The sequence below is a fragment of the Triturus cristatus genome, chromosome 7 (genome assembly GCF_964204655.1).
Source record: "Triturus cristatus chromosome 7, aTriCri1.1, whole genome shotgun sequence".
Lineage (NCBI taxonomy): Eukaryota > Metazoa > Chordata > Amphibia > Caudata > Salamandridae > Triturus > Triturus cristatus.
In genome coordinates this window covers 979,237,426-979,256,723 of record NC_140590.1, presented here as the reverse complement: position 1 = coordinate 979,256,723, position 19,298 = coordinate 979,237,426, and the positions used below count along the sequence as shown (strand labels likewise).

Here is a 19,298-nt window from a genome sequence, read left to right as displayed (position 1 = left end):
AAAAAAACATCTCTACCACTTACCACTCCATCCCAGAAAAACACCATCCCCACCCCTCTGAACCCAGCCAAAACCCCACCAAACACAAGACCCCTCTCAAAACTAAACCCACCCCTCTCTGAACCTCCCAAGTACATCTTCAAGGTGCCTGCTGTGCCCAATGGATGCCCCTTTATGGGGAGGTTCCCTGGCAGTGACAGTGAGGGCAAGTTTGGTGTCATTGTGATGTGGCACATGACTTTACAATAGACTGGCCATTGGCCTATGATTTCCTAGATGGGTTGCTTGAATTGGAATAAAACTTTTCCTATTTTTAAGACATTGGTCCTGCCATTACTATTCTAACTATTTGATGTTCTTGTATTGTTAGTGATGCAAGACTACAGTTGTGTTCATTTGATCCCTGATTACTTTTAAAGTGTTTAGTATGATGGGACACAGGACGAGGGGTAATGTTAAATGAATATGTGGGATGAACTTCTATTTGTGCAGACATTGCATTGGATGTTATATGAAATGGTAAGTATTTTGGCTTGTTCTGGTCAATGTCCATGTCATTTATGTTGCAGTTGTCCCTATGATATATGTAGGAATGTGTTAGGTGTGTTGAAGTTAGTTATGTGTTTATCCACACATAGAGGGTGTTAACTTGTCATACCTTTGTGGAGTTCTGCATGGACATGTGTCCATTTCCCTCTGTGTACCTTAGAGCTACTTTATCTAGATGTGTGACCCATGCTGTTAGTGCGGTGTTTGCTTTCATGAGTTGCACTTCCATATTCTCTACACGTGCATGGTACTTGGTTATGCTATTGGTTGTCCCTGATACACTTCAATTCACAGATTCAGAGCTCATTGGGTTTGTCAGGCATGTGCTAAATGTACTGTGACCTACGGATGGGACACACTGGTCCAAGGGCACAGCATAGTGGGGTTAGTGGTCGTGGGAGGGAGTTTGTAGGCCAGCATAGTGAAGCCACTGGGGTCCCATTGCCCAGATCACCATCAACCATGTCTTAAGAACCTACCATCAGTCCCAAAACATGATGGGCCAGGTACTAACTGAGCTCTGGGAGATGAAGCAGTTGCAGAGGGAGCTCAATCATCAAATGGAGGTTCACAACTCCAATATGGGCTTTCTGACTGGGGTGCTGCTGGACATTTACACCCATATGCTCCATGTTTTTCCAGCACCATTGTCCCATTCATACGGTCCTACAACATGTGGTTCATCTACACCTGCCACAGGTCCAAAACAATAAGATAGAAGAGGCAAATTATCATTGACTCATGTCATCAGCTGGAGACAGATCTTAAGGCTCACATAAGGAATCCCACATCAATTATACCAACATACAAAAACATAGCAGCACTACATTTTGTCGACACAGGATCATTCCAAATACTGTTCCAGTATCTGATGGAATGCCACAACCATGTTTCAGTGGTGTGCCACAAGAAGTATGTTTTACAATGATAAGACACATCAACACCTACATACACTTTGCACAAAATGAAGATTTTGCCAATGTAGAGGAGATTAGCATGATTTGGCTCCACTGACAGAGTTGGGTTGAGCAAATGATGGCACACAATGCTTTGGTGCCAATACTCGACAGAGAACAAGTCCAATGTAATCTTCAAATCTTCCATTCAATCACAGTGCAAGTTGCCTTGTAATAAGATTTTTACACCCAAAGTCGGTGTCTGCCGTTCCCAGAATCAACTCAGCTTCCCTTTGTTCTTGGAAACAGCACCAGATAAATGCACTTGCTACAACTCTGAAATGCCCAAATTAAGATGACCTGGTGAAGGAACCTAAAACAGATCAAAACAAAAAGATTACCAATTCCTATGAACATAAAACACCCATTACAAAGTCAACTTTTGTAGGATACAGTTTCATAAAACAATCAGAGATAAACAATGTAACTGAACAAAGTAGTCAAAATGTCCAAACTGTGATCAACAAACACCTTTGCCCTAAATTTCCCTCAACGTGCCCTTCCCCAACAAATTACCACCACATACTTCTCACATTATCACATCAATAGTTGGTGTAACAGTGAAAGAGATTACAAGTAAATATATACTTATACTCATTAGAAGTTGTCAATGACTTTTCGACATAAGTCACCTCCTTCCTCTTCACCACTGTAATCTTCATTTGGGATATCAGGATCCTCACTCTGTGGTTCTTCATGGTCTCCATCCTCTGTGATGTTAAGGATGTTCTGTCACAGGGCGATGTTGTGGAGCATGCACAGGCCACGGTGAGTTGACACAGTTTATCGGGTGAATAGCGCAGTGCTCCACCAGTTTTGTCCAGACAACTAAATCTGTACTTTAGGAGTCCAAAAGCCCGCTCCACTGGCTGCCATGATCTTCCATGGGCCTCATTGAAGCGGACTTTCCCTGGCTATGTTGAATTCCTCAGCAGTACCAACAACCATGGCCAGTTGGGATAAATACCAGCATTTGTAAAGTGTGCAGCTACCTCCGGAGACGTGTCCCAGCGCTGGGGGCCGTTGGGAAGATTAAGCGAGCTATTGCCCAGAGTCACAGGGTGCTGGGATAACCTTCCACCGGTGCCGGGGATCGAACCTTGAGCCCCTGTGTGCCAGAGTCAGCCACACTGATAAGCTTATTATTCAACTAGAAATACCCCAAACAATATAACGAACGATTGCACTGACCAACACGCCAGGCCCTCTTACGTCCAAGTTGAGAAATTTGCAGGGATATGGGGCTGTTCCGTAGTACAAAGGAATCATGGGCAGAGCTGGGGAAACATGAACAAACGCTTGTGATGTAAAAATCCCATAAGCTGACAACTTGAATGTTGATTGAATGGAAGTTTTTCCGATTCCGGTAGACCTGTTCTCTGGCGTGTGGTGGCACTAAGGCAACATGTATGCCACCAATTGCTCCAACCACATGTGGTAGGCGATCCAAACCATAAAAGTCACCCTTCACATTTGCTAAATCCTGCGGCCGTGGAAACTGGATGAAGCTGTTGATGTGTCTCATCATTAAAGATAGGACTTCTTGTAGCACACCACTGAAAGCTGGCTGTGACAATCCAACAGATACTGCCACAGTTTATTGGAAGGATCCTGTGGCAACAAAAGGAAGTATTGCCTTTAGTTTGACAATTGGTGTAGTAGAAGTGGGATTTCTGTTGTGAGGCTGAAGATCTGGTTCCAGCTAAAGACATAAATCCAGTATAGTTTGCCTATTCAATCTGAATTTCTTGATTATTTCGCTCTCTTCCATGGTGGTAAGGTCTGGAAATGGGCAGCACACCCAAGACTGTCTTCTCCTCACTCTCCCAGGGTTCATATGTCTGCATTGGAAAATGCATTTGAACATTTGACACCTTTTCCACAGCAACATGCTTAGTAATTAACACTACATTCATGTAGTTCTACAAAATATATATGGTTTAGCTACATATTTTAATCTAACATTTGCATTTTGGCCTTTATGCTTCACAAATTACATTTACAGCCTTTTGCAAAATTTACAAGTACAAAAATTGTAAATAATACATTTCAAATGTATTATTGGCACGATATTATTTTAAAAAAATATTTTCATCTAAAAATACTGCCAACAGAGGTGTAAACAACACTGCACTAATATTGCTTTCCAGCACTGCAATGCACTACATATAAATGTTTATATTTAAAAGAATGAGTGACCATCAAAGTTTGAATATGTAAACAAACAAGCCCCCAATTTGAGTGGTGGTGACGAACTTAACCGTCACAAACACACTATTTTAAACTTCTTAAATGGCGGGTGCCTGACCTCGCAGATAGGACATTTGGAATCAGACGAGTGCGGCAGAATGTCACCGTGTAGTGGGCAGTAAACTCTACGACAGACACAGCCATAGGCTAACTTTGGTGAAAATGATGTATCAAGGCCAATGGCTGTGCCTGTCTATGCCAACGATCGCATATGTAGCGTACATGTACACAGCAGTTGGAAAAAACCTCACTTGCCTTCTGACACTGGTACCATCAAGACCTCTTCCCCGTTTGTTGCTGTTTGTAACCTCTGGGAGCAATGATGCCAGGTTGGCTAGGTGAGTGGGCCACTGCCTTCTCACCAGGGGAGCTGGATTTGCTGGCATGGGAGGTCCTCTCCCTGTATGGCCAGCTCTATGGCTCTTTGTATTAACGGAGTATGCAGTTCCTATTGAGAGAGGAAGGAGGTTGGAAGTCAACTGAGAGAACAGTTTAGGGGATCTGATTGCTCAGAAGCAAAAGCACTCACACACCCAAATGCGTGTCATGCTTCATCATCAGGCAGCTCTTCATTGGGCCAGTGTTGCAGTGCCCAACGGGCCTCTCGGGAGGCTCTTTACCAGAGTTATTTTCGTTTTGCCAACGTGAAGCATGTGAGGTGGTGCTCTCTGTGTAATGTGAAGTAGATTAGTGCAACATGAGTTTAAAAATAACTAAGGAGTACCCTAACCTTTTCAATAAGTGGATCCCTTGTTATGGTTAAAAACAATGAATCAAACAGTTGAAAGGGAGAGTTACTTAACTTAATGAGCTAACACTTCATTTAATTTTTCTCCATTTCAAAGTTTGTCATGTCCAAACTGCAGGCCCCGTACTCACAGTGGCCACTATTCACTGTGCCACAAGTATATATGTTTAGTCTTCAGTAGTTCACAATCTTTTGCACTGATCAGAAGTAGGTCGCATCACCAAATATGTAAGAGACCCCTAGGCTATATGATGTCACAGGCCTGGATTGGTGAGTTCAGACCATGACATGAAATGAGAATAGGCTACAGAAAGTGTGTTTTAAGATATTGTTTTTGGTCAGCATGTGACAATACACATGTTCTATGCTTATTTATGAGTTATGCTAGTGCTAGTTGTAGAAACATGTTTTACATCAATACAAACATAAACTCACCAAACCATTTATTTTTTCTTTAATTTCTTTTATCCATGTAGGTCAACACCCATCAGAAGTGGGACATATGGAAGGCGATCGCCAGGAAGGTGTGGACCCTGGGGGTCTGCAAGCGGCGCAGAGTACATTGCTGCAAGAGGTGGGAGGACCGACGACGATGAACCCAAAAGTAAGCTGAAGTCCAACTCCAGCAGTCCTCCCAACGTGCCGCACCCTGACATCCCTAATAACCTGCATTCTTGTGGTGGCGTATCCAGAGTTTGATGGGTGGTTGAGGCCTAACAGCAGCAACAAGGGGGTAAGTTCTTACCTTATAGTTTCACATGTTACATGACTCATTTTCTGTTACAGCCAGGATTTTTCCCATCAACATTAAGGGCGACCCATATCTAACGCACAATAAGAGTTCATGAGGGTGTAAGTTTTGCACAATGCATATGATGATGTGCTTTGTCTATTAATTTGTTGGAAAGGCTCCCACCTGATTCCTGTTCACAATCATTGGACTGTTCTGAGCAGACACATGGCTGCCTAAATTCTACATATACATCATGTTGTATGATGTAATGAGGAACAGTTGTACGAAGCAGCCCAATAGTGTTTATTATGTCAGATGTGATACTACTTCACTTATGTGGAAGATATAATAGTAGCCCTATTACATGTGACATAGCTTACTATACACTTACGATACAGTGGATGTACCAAACGCCACTTTGGTAAGTTGGGATTCTACAAAAACAATAGTGAGCATGTGATCCAAAATGACTAGTGACATCAGTATTAATGGCTACATTTTGGAATCAAAACATGCCCAAATTGTGTTTTGCATCATACATGTTAAAAGTGACAGATTAGCATGATGTCTCACTCCTTCACAAATATGTGTAGGTAAGGCAGTCTGTTCTGTGACAAATAATTGTGATAGGCCTACAATTGTTGTGGAAATGCAGACAGGAATGTGTACACATTGGTGACATGTAACACATACCCTGAAGAATTTCTCAATGTCCTTTGTCATGTCTCGATGATGAAGCAATGAATGAGATAAATGGCAACCTTAAAGGCATTTTACAAGATGGAAAGTTCCATCACACGTATGTAGGAGTATCCCATTATGAGAACCTAAAATAAGGCCAAACTCATGACTCACTAGGCAATTGTTAAAACGCATCAAGGTGTAATATGTTGCATATTGTGATTTATATGTGAGTGTTTGAAGTAAGTATTATGTAGGAATAAGTGTATGTAAAAACTGCTGCGATGTTCTAAAAACGTTGCACTACAGTAAAAGCCAGCATATTTAGTAAAACAATTTCACAAAGACACACCAAACTTAAAATAACTGTAGGCATTTAGGAGTGAAATGTGAAAATGTTTTTGCTCTGCACTGAAGTGTATTAGAAATGTTTCAAGGGAGATGTATTTACTTATGCTATAAAAGCAATTTGTCAATCACCCCAAATCTTTGTTTCTGACAGTCTTCAACAACCTTGGTAGCTACATAGTATGTGATACACTGCTAACCTACTTCAGTACAGAATTTCTGTATAATGTTTGACAATTACCATATACTTTAGTGACTTGGAGTAAGTGTTATCATTGTGAAATGCCCAAACAAAGGTAACCTGCTTTCAGTTTATGGTAATATTGGTACACATTTGTTGACACCCATTTATTCATATTTTACTTTTTGAGAATGAACAGTATGCACATTTTAGGGCCTTGTGAACACACTGTACAAAGGTATTTTGGTTGATATCCTTTTTGGTGATATCAGTTCACTATTCTAAGCTACAAAAGCCAACCATTCAGAGGTGTGAAACAGTTCCTGGAGATACATAATGATGGATAAGAGAGAAGATCATACATGTTAGAGGAGCTATCCTGGAGAATGACATAAATGTGACCAAATGTTTTCTGAAAATGTTACATACATGCATGATCTTATGCTAATGTTGAAGCAAGGTTTGAGAGCCTTGAAGCAGGTGAAGTCTGAAATCTTGGAAACTGTTTTGCGATCAAAGTGATGATGAGATTTTTTTACACAGATTCAATAAAACTATTGTATAAAAGCAAAAACAACAGTTGATGGACAGAATGCAGAACAATGTCATACATTCACCCCAGTACAGAGATCTGGGCCTAAATCCATTGTTTTTTTGCTCACCATGCCATTTCAGTTTGAACCCAGCCATATGCAAATCAGTCTTGACCCTGTGCCTCATGGGAACAGTCCAGCCCGAACTGCCAAGCCAGGTCCTCCCTGGACTGGAAACAAGCATCCTAGGCCGGTTTCAGGGTTTCACCCCTCTTCAGCCAGGATAGCTTGATTCCAGTGGCATGGAGAGCACGGGTTGGCGGAGTGAGCTAAAGAAGGATGATGGATTAAACCCAGATCAGTTGACTGGGGGTGAGTGCTTGCATTGTTCAACGCTCCGTCCATCATCCCCTTTGATAAAACTATTGTATGTCATTTCAGTATCATCTAGGGCAGGCGAAGGAGAAGGTGCCAACATCTGCGGGGAAACAGCTGACTACAGTATTCCCGGTGCTGACACCACTGGCATCGAGGGACCCAATGGCCTGTAGGGTGTGGGGAGTGAAATGGAGGCCACCAGTGACTCTACATCTTCTTCAGAGCCCTCCTCAATGAGCACTCCCTATTCCCTAATGGTGGCGGACCCCACTGCATCTGTTACACCTGCATCCTTGCCCACCATCCAGAGTACCATCCCCCCAAGTTGGCCCAACTCCACCCCCTAAAATGCATGCCCCCCCCTTCGCTCTAGGCACCTCAGCCCCTGTCCCCCTGACATCACTGAGAGAAGACGCTATTGACCTCCTCAGGAATATCTCTGTAAGCCAGACTGCACTACTGAATGCCACCCAGAGGCTACCAATTACAACAAATCGTAGCCTTCATGGAAGGCATTCAGAGTGCTATGACTGTCCTACAGAGGTCTTTTCAAGGTTTAGTCTCCATACTGACCGTAGCCTCCCAACCATCCCAAAATTGGGCCTCACCTACCTCCTTGTCCCATACAAATTCCCTATTCCCAGACCTGTCTCGAGCGCACATACACCTTTGCACACACCTACTCACACACACCTACTCTCACAGACACAAGCAGCACACCCACACATAAACACAAACAACACAACCAAACACATCCACCAGCACACACCCAGACACAGCACCCACCACAATAGACACATCCACCACCCCCAGCACAACAAAAGACACTGCATCCACCATCAGATAAGTATACCACCACCAGCACACCCCCAGGTACTGCACCCACCACCACAGACACATCCACCACCACAATCACACCCCAGACATCGCACCCACCACCACACACACATCCACAACCCCCAGCACCACCACAGACACTGCACCTATCACCACAGTCACAGTAATCACAAGCACACCCCAGACACCGCACCCACCAGCACAGCCACATTCACCAAGACCACACCCAGCACCTCCACAAGACACACCCACAATACAGAAACACCCACACTTACTCATACAACACACACCAACAAAGCAAGACACACCCAAACGTTCATGACATACACCAGGCTCACAGACAACTGCACCCTCAATAGACACATGCCCCACAGATACTTCCACTACCTTTCTCTCCCAACACCAACTCCCTCCCGACCATCCAACTCATCTTTCCAGTAAGAGTCTTCTGTTTGCCCTTGCCCTGAGCGCTGTCACACCCGCACCCACCCCTCATAATTGTGCACACCTACCACTTCCACCCCAAACCCATCCCTTCAACCCCCTACCCATCCCTTCCCCATCCAACCCACCATTCAAAAGACAGGACCCATCCCTACTACCCCCCCAAGGTACCTCTAAAAAAGGCACAAGCCCCCATTCCAAAAGTAGGACCACCCCTCTCAGAACCATCCAGTCATAAACCCAAAACCACCACCGAACCCCCCTCCCAAACCCAAGACCACCCCTCCCAAAACCACACCCCTCTCCCAAACCCAAGGGCACCCCTCCCAAACACAAACACTCCCCTCCCAAGTACCATCTTTGAGGTGTCTGCTCTAACTACTAGATGCCCTTTCCCACGTAGGTCCCCTGTCAGTGCAATCAGAGGCAGGTTGAGTGCCACAACACACCTGTGCACAGGACTTTGTTGAAACAATTTGGACTGGCATTTGCCTTGTTTAAGATAAGTTAAGAGAGTGATCTCACTGCAAATAAATCCTAATGTTTCTTTTCAGCAAGTTTGTCCTGGCATTAATATACCTTTGCAATTGTTTGATTCCTAGCAATGTTTCAGTGTAAACTGTGTAGTACATATTTTTCTTTAGCATGATGGCTGGAACTACTACATACTTTTTAAATGTCTACTAAGTTAGGTGCATACACTCGTTCACATGGTATGTGAGGATCATTTGAATTTAGCGGCAGCCATTCAAGATAGTAGTGGACTCTTGCACCAATAAATAGATGTTATTTAAGGAAATGTTTCTACAGGTGTGTTTGTTTCACTTGATTACTGATAAGTATGTACACATATGCATTGCACCTTGTTATATTATGTGCAAAGTGAAATTGTATACAAAACAGTACTTGGACTACACAAAAGGAAATGCTACATGGATGAATATGTAGAGTGCATCAAATTTGGGATGGTCATTGATTATCCAGGTAATCTATGAGGTGAGGGTTACAGCTTGTCTAGTGTGATTTCTACTTGCGGTTACATAGCATTTATCCCAATGATATGCGACACATATGTTTTTATTGTGACAATTGTCATGCTTTATTTACACACACCTGTATGATGAGTTTTTGATTTTTTTGAAAGGCAACTGGCACTAAATGTATGTACACAATGTGGTAATACAAGTGGGTTACTTTAAATTTCTTTAACGTCAATATTAGAGATATATGCATTACACATTGGTATGCTATTAATTGGGGGAGTAATTTAATAATCCATGAGTCCTAGGCATATATGAACAGCCAAGTGAATAAGGTAACAAGGAATGGGGAAGCTTACCTTCAGTTCTGATGACGACGGTGATGATTTGCATCGTGATCATCCAGCAGCAGAGGCAGGACGTGTAGGATCGGGTCCATGGTGGCACAGGACATGTGTTCCATTCTGCCAACTCTGGTGTGGAGGTTTACCACCACAGTAGCTTCGGCGGGAAGGCACATCCTTATTGGCCCAGTGGAGAAACTGGCAGTCCTCCCTCCGACAGCCGCTTTTACCTATACCGTCGTCAACGCATTCGAGATTTCCTGGGGGTGACGGAAAGGCCGTGGTGGTCTTTCATCTATGCAATAGCCAACATCTACATAGGGCGGGTGGACCGCCAAGTCAGTGGGTGGAAAGACCACGGAAAAAGCGACGGTAGGACCCGGTCTGTACAAAATCTAAATCAGGTCCTTAGTCTCTCCACTTTGATTTAACTGCAGTCTCCTTTTACAGGAACACCTTGAAAGCCTTCAGCGGGTCTTATTGAATGTATCTGGAATCACAACACCCCATATTAGGAACACAGTGCAGGCCAGCACTTTAGAATATGAATCTTGGTCCTTGAAATGATGGTTAGCCGCTTGTGTCCTCTCATCCTAAATACCAAGCTCATCATGTCCATTATCCATGGGTTTTCTAGTACCAGATTGTTAGCCTCTCTTGACCTCCTTGTCTTGGGGCTGAGCATTTTAGCCAATTTTAGCAATTTCCTTTTACTTCTGGGAAAATATATCAGATAGATTTATTGTGGTTCGTAAAAGACACAGGTCTTACTTAGGAAGTCATCTGAATCATCGAGGTCAGGTGGGATGGTCTACATGGCACAAACCATCACTTCAGATCCATTAAGAAACAAAACACAAACATTATGTCTTCTCCTTAGTATCATATTAAGTATGTCTAAAAATGGGGTAATCCTACCTTTTTTACTCGTTATTTATATTCTTTAAAGTGGGCTAAACATTTATACTCAAGCTAGTGGTGAGTACAAGTAAGGAGGGATTTTATTTTGCATTCAAAAATAGGCAGAAGGTAAAAGTAGCATATGTACCAAAAGAAACGGTTATAATGCAAGTTGAAAGTATGCGACCCAAGTTGATTTTTAAACAAATTTTAGTGTGAACAAAACTAAAAACCAAACATGATAAATTCCTGAGAATTTTCTTTAAAAAGTATGAAAACATGTCTTCAAATGTAATGTAATAATGAATAACACAAATATATAAAATTATGTTTTTATTTAATCATCACAAATAAAAATGAAGAATATTTTCTTTGAATATTTATTCCTGAGGCTCTTCTACAATAATTTTATCCAACACATCTGGTTTGTTTGGGTTGTTCTTGAGTAACCAATTTGCAAGCCATGTCTGCATTGTAAAAGAAAATTTAAGGATATTATCACTTTGAGTCATGGGACCTCACACAGTCATTGCTTAAAAGCATGTTCAAGAGAGATAATACATTTACACATTTATATCACATTCCAGAGGAGAACTTACAAAAACGGTTTCTAAAATACGCTCCTTCAACAGCTGTCATCAGAAATGAAAAAAATCATATGTACAATTTCTCCTTCGTGTGCATAGGTAGTAATAATGTCATAAATTTAAGTTTATGTGCGACAATGTCCCTTAAACCAGATAATTAAAAAAATAGTAAAGCACAATATTACAACAAACTTAAATATACAAAATGCCACAAAATACCATTAGATCTATAAATAATTATATAACACTTGACACCTTCACAACATCTTTAAAAACAATTAAAAACCTTGCCAGTGCATAAGCTACATCCATGTATTGCATATGAAACAGGAAAACTCTAACTGCAGATCTAGTCCTTACATTATATTTAAAAGAAAAATTGATTTTAAAATGTTACAGCGTGCATTTAAAAAGCAAAGGCAGTCCAATACACCATTTAAAGTCATTAATTGCCTATTAAACCCATTACTACATAATCCTTCTGAGTTCTTAAAAGATGCTATCCTGGCAGGGTGCTATTGGAGTAGGTGAAGATCATTTCTGAACCTTAAAATTGTATACCACATTGCACGATTGGGCAACCCGTGCAAATACTGAAAGGGAGTATTGGATTCTCAGGATTCACATAAATCAATTGCAGAGGGCTTTTGTCTTAGATACACTTAGGGCCTCATGTAGGTAGCGAAATACCGGTCGGTAACGGCCGATTTTCGGTAAATATGCCGTTACCGACCGGTATACAGACAAGTGAGATGTAGGAGTCCAAAAACCACTTTTCGGTAAATATGAGGCGGTAAATACCGATTCATAGTTACCGAATTCTAAAATACCGATTCATATTTACCGAATACAGAATTAACGAATCGGTAAACATGAAGTGGTAAATATGAAGTGGTAAAAATTTAAAATGACATGTAGGAGCAGTCGGTAATTAAGAAATCCATTAAAATCGGTAATTAAGAGTCGGTAATTAACACGGACTAAAAGCAGGTGGTAACCATCAACAATGGATAAAAGCAAACCCAAAATTCAACAGCGTGGACAACATGGCCGCTATGTACGTCATTGCAAGGCGCCTACGTCTACAGGCAGCAGGACTGAGGGTGTGGCGACGGGAGGAACAAATCTACAGACAGCGCATCACACTATTCCAGCTGACTGATGCAGAGATACATGAGAGGTACAGGCTACACCCCGAAACAATCATGGACTTAATCAGGGACCTACACCCACTCCTGGACCAGCCAGTTAGAAGGGCGCACGCCATACCCCCACATGTGCAGGTGCTCTGCAGCCTACATCTGTTGGCATCCGGCAGTTATCAGGTGGTGATAGCTGCGGTGGGTGGGGTATCCCAAAGTTGCCTGTCCCGTTTCTTCAGGAAGTTCCTGGATGCCATGATGCAGAGAATGCACCACTACATAAGCTTCCCGAACTCACAGGCTGCACTGCAGAAAACAAAAACTGACTTTTATCACATGGCACAGTTCCCCCATGTCCTCGGCTGTATTGATGGTACCCACATCCCAATCTGTCCACCAGCAGATACAGAGCACATCTACAGGAACAGGAAGTCCACCCACTCCATCAACGTGCAGGTGATCTGTGATGCAGGGAACATCATCACAGATATTGTTGCAAAGTTTCCTGGGAGCACCCACGACTCTTACATCTTCCAGAATAGTGGGATATACACACGACTGAGTGCCGGAGAATTCGGAGAGGGATACCTGCTAGGTAAGTAACAGTGACGCCCCTTGAAACATGCAAACATAGTGTATAGAGGCATGTTACTGATGGTTCCCTTTCACCCATCCAGGCGACAGTGCATATGCATGCCGGTCATTCATCCTCACTCCCTACCTACACCCAGCTACCCAGAGTGAGAGACGATACAACTTGGCACACAAAACAACACGCAATGTGGTGGAGCGCACGTTTGGACTACTGAAGAGCAGGTTCCGCTGCCTGCACAAGAGCGGAGGCGCACGCCAGTACAAACCCATCACCTGCTGCAAGATCATTGCCACTTGTGCAATGCTGCACAACCTTGCCACGAAAAAAGGTACAGATGTGGAACTAACATATTTTGAGGACAACGAGGATGAGTCAGGCCAGCCAGAGGGCAACGCAGCTAGAGTGCCAACTGCTATCGATGGGAGAGAGAGACGGGCAGAGATCACATCCAACTATTTCTGAGTAAGTAAGGGGACACAGCGAGTTGTGAGCAGTCATGACGTAGTTTAATGTGGCACCACGCCATGAACACATGATCAGGCCAATCTGGCAATATATCATCTATACAAGGAGTATGTCCAGGGTTACGTCACCCATTGTGAAGTGGCTAGGCAGGGCGACATCAATGTTTGCGCATACGCGCTGCAGTGGTGGATTGCACGGCCTGTGCATCCTCACTAGAGCCAACCCCAAGCCGCCTGCTGCTCCTGCGTGTTTCTGGGACGGGGGGTGTGATGCTGCTGGTGGTGTCGATGCTCTCCGCAGGATCCCCTGCAGCAGTTGTCGACGCCTGACTCGTCAATAGCACCCCTAGTGCACTTGTCACCTGCACCATCCCCCGAGACAGGTCGCTGCAGCACTGTGTTAGGCCCTCCTGCATCGTCACAGAGCGCCGGCACAGTAGGGAAGTGGCAGTTGCCAGACGGTTGAGTGCCCTGCTGGTAGTGTCCCTTCTCTGGCGTTCCCGGCGCCGTGCTTCGATGTCAGCATCTAATTTGCTGCACAACTGCTGGATAGACTGGGACATGTCCCGAATGCCCGCAGCCATGCCGCCAATGTTTGTGTCCATGTTGACTATGCTTGTCTTCATCACCCGCATGTGCCTCTGGACTGACATGACTGCCTTTGATTGCAGGCGCTGTTGCTTTAACATTTGGCCCTCGAGCCCCAAGAAGACACCATGGCCGTCAGTGGGTGCTGGTGGACTCTGGACACGCGACCTGCGGCGCCCTCTTGTTTCCGTCTGTGCTGCCTGTGAGGTGTGGGGCACAGTGGCATGGCTCCCTTCCTGGGGCCCGGTGCGGTCTTCAGGGCCCATGCTGTCGTCTGACGAGGTGTCCAAGGCTCGTAGCCTGGCTGCTGGACGCCTCCTCTGTCTCACGCATGCAAGCGGAGATGTGGCCGGTGAATCGAACATGAGTGGCGAGGCTGGCTCTGGTGGTGGTGATGCTGGCTCACGGTGAGGTGATGCTGGCTCTGTGTGCGGCGATGCTGGCTGTGTTGGTGGTGCGGCTGCCAGTGGGCCTGCTCCCCGGTCTGTACTTGTGCTGGCTGGAGGTGTTTGATGTTGCCGTGGTGCCGTCTCTCCTGCAGCATGCCCTGTCCTGCATGATGTCACATCTGTGGACAGAAATACAACATTGGCTCAGTGTCCCCGAAGGGCTGCATTGCAAGCGGCACAATAAATAATTTCACATTCCAACATGTCCCCTGTCTCCTTGTGCCTCGAGTGCGTGACATGCCTTGTTGCCCTGTAACATTTACGTCATGGTTAGTGTTGCCCTGACTACATCTCCCGAAATGCATTGCCTGTCTGCACTGACACGTGTGGACTGCAGTGTGATTCTCGTTTCACATTTGGGGGATGTGGGATGGGGTAGGGGGGGATACATTGCTGTGCTTTCGTCTTACCTTGGTGTGTTGCGGCTCTGGCAGAGCTGTCGGCGTCCCCAAGACCCACGACGCTCTCTTGCTCGATTGTGGCCGCCACCAGCTCCTCCAGTTCGGTGAGGGCAGGTGCCCTGTTGGTTCCACCTCCGGTCTGGCTGGCCTCCTTCTGGATGTCGCCCATCTTCCTCTTGGTTACAATCCTCAGGTCATACCAGCGCTTTTTGAGGACCTCAATGTCCCTGTGGGTCACTCCCACAGCATTGACCTGCGCCTGGATGGCCAGTCATATGTTGCGCTTTTCCACCTCAGGCACTTGCAGGGATTGCCTGCCGAACAGCTTCTGGTGCTGCTTCACGACCTCCTCCACCAGCACCTGGAGTTCCTTGGGGCTAAATTTCAGCTTCCTCCTCCTTTCCCCTCCGTCTTTCTGTGTTCTCTGGCTGGACATGCTGTTCGTTTACCCGCTCGCACATGCAACTGCTCCCTGCCTCTCCTCTGCACTCCAAGCCTCTCCAGGGTCGGCTAATTATGTCCACCTGCCTGGGTGTGGCCACTTCGGCTAATTGAGTACACCTGCCTGGGTGTGGGCAGTTCCAGGTTGGGTGGGCTGTCGTTGCACTGGATTCGCTGTTTCGTCAAGTCATGTGATTTTCTTTACCGACTCCGTACATACCGAATCGGTATTTTCCGAATCGGTAACTACCACCTCGGTATTTTGCGATTCGGTAACTTCCACCTCGGTATTTTCCGATTCGGTAAATACCACCTCGGTATTTACCGATTCGGTGAATTCCGATTCGTGATTACCGAATGTTACCGAATCGGTAACTGTTACCGAATTTTTACCTACATGTAACTTACCGATTCTAATTTACCGATTCGGTACGGCTCGGTATTTTAGAACCGGTAAAATTTATTTACCTACATGAGGCCCCAGATCTTTTTCTCTCCAAACCAACATCCCCAGCTTCATTAATTCATCCTTTGAAAGGGCAGTGGGGAGTGCTGCACTATACTTGTTTATTTGTAGAATTTGGGCCATGTCTTGCAACAGCTATTTAACTTCATTGGCCCATCTAAGATCACTTTATATTATTTCATTTCTACATAAGATTGCTACATTTGGGTGCCCAGCCTGTATTAATTTATCCCAAACTCTTATGGAGCGAACAAGAGCATTCTCTGACCATGGTTTCAACCCAGATTCCATCCTGATTGCTTCAACCATTGCACATTTCGAAAGGGAAAGCACATTCTTTAACACAGACCTTTCATCTTTGCCCTATCTCGGAATCCACTCAAACCCAGAACCTCCTCCCTGTACATAAAGTGTGTGGGACCCATCGCACTGTGCTCAAACCTCCGATGGTTGAGAATGCATTAGATTTAAGCCCCACCGCTGTTACCTACACGGACCGCGGCTGGTATATAGTGTTTCTACGCTAGTCAGTGTTTTGCCATTCAGATGCAATGATCACTCATTTAACATATTTTACTATATCTATTGGTGGCCATGCCATTATTCTAAGGAGGCATGCAGAGGAGGCCAAGCTGCACATCTCACATCAACTTGCCTGTAAAATGGCACCTGAGATGTTGCAAAATGATGACGGACAGTTAAGAATGTGAGAACCCTTAATAAAAAAAACAGTACTCGCAGAATTGATGTAAACACATGAGCGACCTTTACCCGCAAAGGCCTGGAGGAGAACTGTGGAACAGAAATGAGGGTCCTGAATCACAGCAGGGGTACCGTACAGAAACTTGCTCAAGACAAACAGAAGAGGAGGTCCTTCGTTGCTGCCCTTTACATAACAGCTGGTATAACGGGCAATAGATAGATAGAACTTTACCCTCACTTTAGAGCAGCAAAAATGCCCGTAGGCACAGTGTAAGCATTGTGAAATGGGCCGTTTTCAGAGTTCAATGGGCCCCGCAGAGCTCTGGGCCCCAGTGCCACAGAAACAATGGTAGCTAAGCCCCCCTGTGCCACCCCCCTCCACCCCCCAACTTTACGAAAAGAACATCATCATCGGAAGGAAATAAGAACAGATCCTATGCACCTGCAGCACACATGAAATACATACAATTGGATCAGCGGGCTTATGTTTGCACAGCTCCGTCAGGCCAGCCAGCAGTGTAGGATTTACAAAGAGGCTCAGGTAGTCTTTGGCAGCTTGCCCAACTGGAATTGGTTCAATAATCACTGAAAAAAGAGAAACGCTTGTTAATTGTCTTCACGTATGCAAACATGCAAAAAGGCTTTCAATTCCTGGCACCAGTATATACAAAAATGTGTTCCTTGCTTTATTAAATCGCAGATTTGTCATTTGTGGGCTTGGGAAGCGGAGAAGAGAGGAGCTTGTTTTATTCTGCTAACCGCCATGTTCTATTAGGTCCTAATAAAGGCGTCTTGTATTATTTAAGCCTCGTTAAGCTGTTTTTTCTTGAAACATCAAGGCGCAGAAGGAAGCATGCAGGTATTTAGCTTAAAGAACACTGGCAGAGGAAAAGCAGACAAAACGAAAATCTTTAATTTAATGCAACTTAACCATAACACAATCAAAGCCCTTAATATGAGAGAAGCAGTTTAAATATTATAAGATGGTAGACCTGCCAACCCACACAATAGCAAGGGGGTGTTGACACACTTGTACGTGGCATAGTCCTTTGCAAGCAAGGGAATGCATAAGCACCCATTATGGATGCAGAAGTAGAAGCAAAAAAGCTGTTGGGAAGCTCACTTATTGGGTATCACATGTTAGGTGGCGCACAGTCAGTGTGCCCCCCTGAGGGTGCTGCTAAGGAATAATCATAGGGGACCCAGAGACTGATCAGGAATACACCTGCAGGTGGGCGAAGTCACACACTTCACTGGCATGAGGAAAGGTATGCTTATTCCTCAGTTGGGGGCCCATTGCGGGCCCCCTGGATGTTGGGGGTGGGAGGGGCACATGGGGGTACCTATGGTACCCCCCTGCATTTGGGTTGTGCATGCAAATGCACACAGTGCAGCCACAGCTGTGAGCACCGCCCACCACAATGCTGGGATTAGAGGATGCCACCGCCACGGTGGCGGTGGCATCCTAATTGCCGGTGCGGGACCGCCACACCACTGGCGGCCGGTCCCAGCACCGCTAGGGTGGCGGGCAGACTACCCCTGGCAATTAGGTAGGCCGCATCCCAGTCAATTGGTATTTTGTACACCATGTCATCTCAGTTTGGACCCAACCATATGCAAATCAGTCTTGACCCTGCTCCAATGGGAACAGTCCAGTCAAAACTGCCAGCTCAGGACCTCACTGAACCAAAACACTGGCAACCTAGTTAGGGCCAGTTTTGCACAGATTTGGGCTAATCTGCCAGGAATGGCTTTGATCCAGTGACACAATGTGCAAGGCACCCACGTCTTGGCATACTCTTTCCACTTAAGGTGACACACACTGAAGTATACAAAATGTGATGGATAGAATGCTGGAATTAAACTCAGCCACTGGTAATTACTCTGGGGTGGCATCCCTTACTGAGGTGGCATGTGCTGCAAAATAACAATGGACTGGGATGTGGCTCCTAGTAATTGCCATTAGCTGAGATTAATTCAAGTATTTCATGAATCACTTTTTGTATAATTAAGTACTCTAAGGACAGGGCATTGCTTTTATTAATTGGGTGCACTGTCCCCATCTTTGCTGGGTGCACCAATACAAGCTGCACTGTGGCGCAGGTGTGGGCAGTTGGTAAATATGTAACTGTTCTCAACTCCCAGAGAAGGCTGGGCGCCAGTCTGGAGAGAAGACCTTTTGGAGCCCCTCTATGAAATCTTAATTCACCAGGATTGTGATATTAAATGTACTTTCTAAAAGGCACAGAAGACGCTTGATTTAGCCAAATAAAGAAGAAAAGTTACTGTGTCTTTTCCTAAGGTTATATCAAATTAACCTGATTCTTGAGACCCAAAATGCAGAACATTTTCCACTTGAAGGATTATAATCTTGTGAAAGGGAGCTTTGCCTCCTTCATGACCTGGTATCCTGGATCAGAGATCTTGACCTGAACAGCAACCACCAGCAATGTGTATGAGACAGAAGGGGATTATTGGAGAACCACCAAGGCACAGCCAATCCTAATTCATCAGGTCATATTCCCCCTGCGGTGCTTCAGGGCTGGCTTTAGAGCCGGCCCTGAAGCACCGCAGGGCAAAAGCCTTTTTTAGCCCCCCCAC

The 19,298-nt window shown here is 44.9% G+C and overlaps 1 protein-coding gene across 3 annotated transcripts in view; it reads right to left on the bottom strand.

Moving 5' to 3' along the window:
* Positions 1-1,578: 1,578 nt before the first annotated feature.
* Positions 1,579-19,298, bottom strand: part of NME5 (NME/NM23 family member 5) — a 140,124-nt gene continuing 122,404 nt past the window's right edge. The window contains exons 5-6 of one of the 3 annotated variants that reach the window (XM_085614465.1): positions 17,164-17,282; positions 1,579-1,818 (exon numbers count right to left, since the gene is read on the bottom strand). In XM_085614465.1, coding sequence (XP_085470591.1) covers positions 1,774-1,818; positions 17,164-17,282 — 164 coding nt within the window. In that variant the 3' untranslated portion in view covers positions 1,579-1,773. Of the gene's footprint in view, positions 1,819-11,188; positions 11,330-12,490; positions 14,807-17,163; positions 17,283-19,298 lie in introns of those variants that run through there. The other 2 variants (XM_085614464.1, XM_085614466.1) reach the window with 2 other exon arrangements.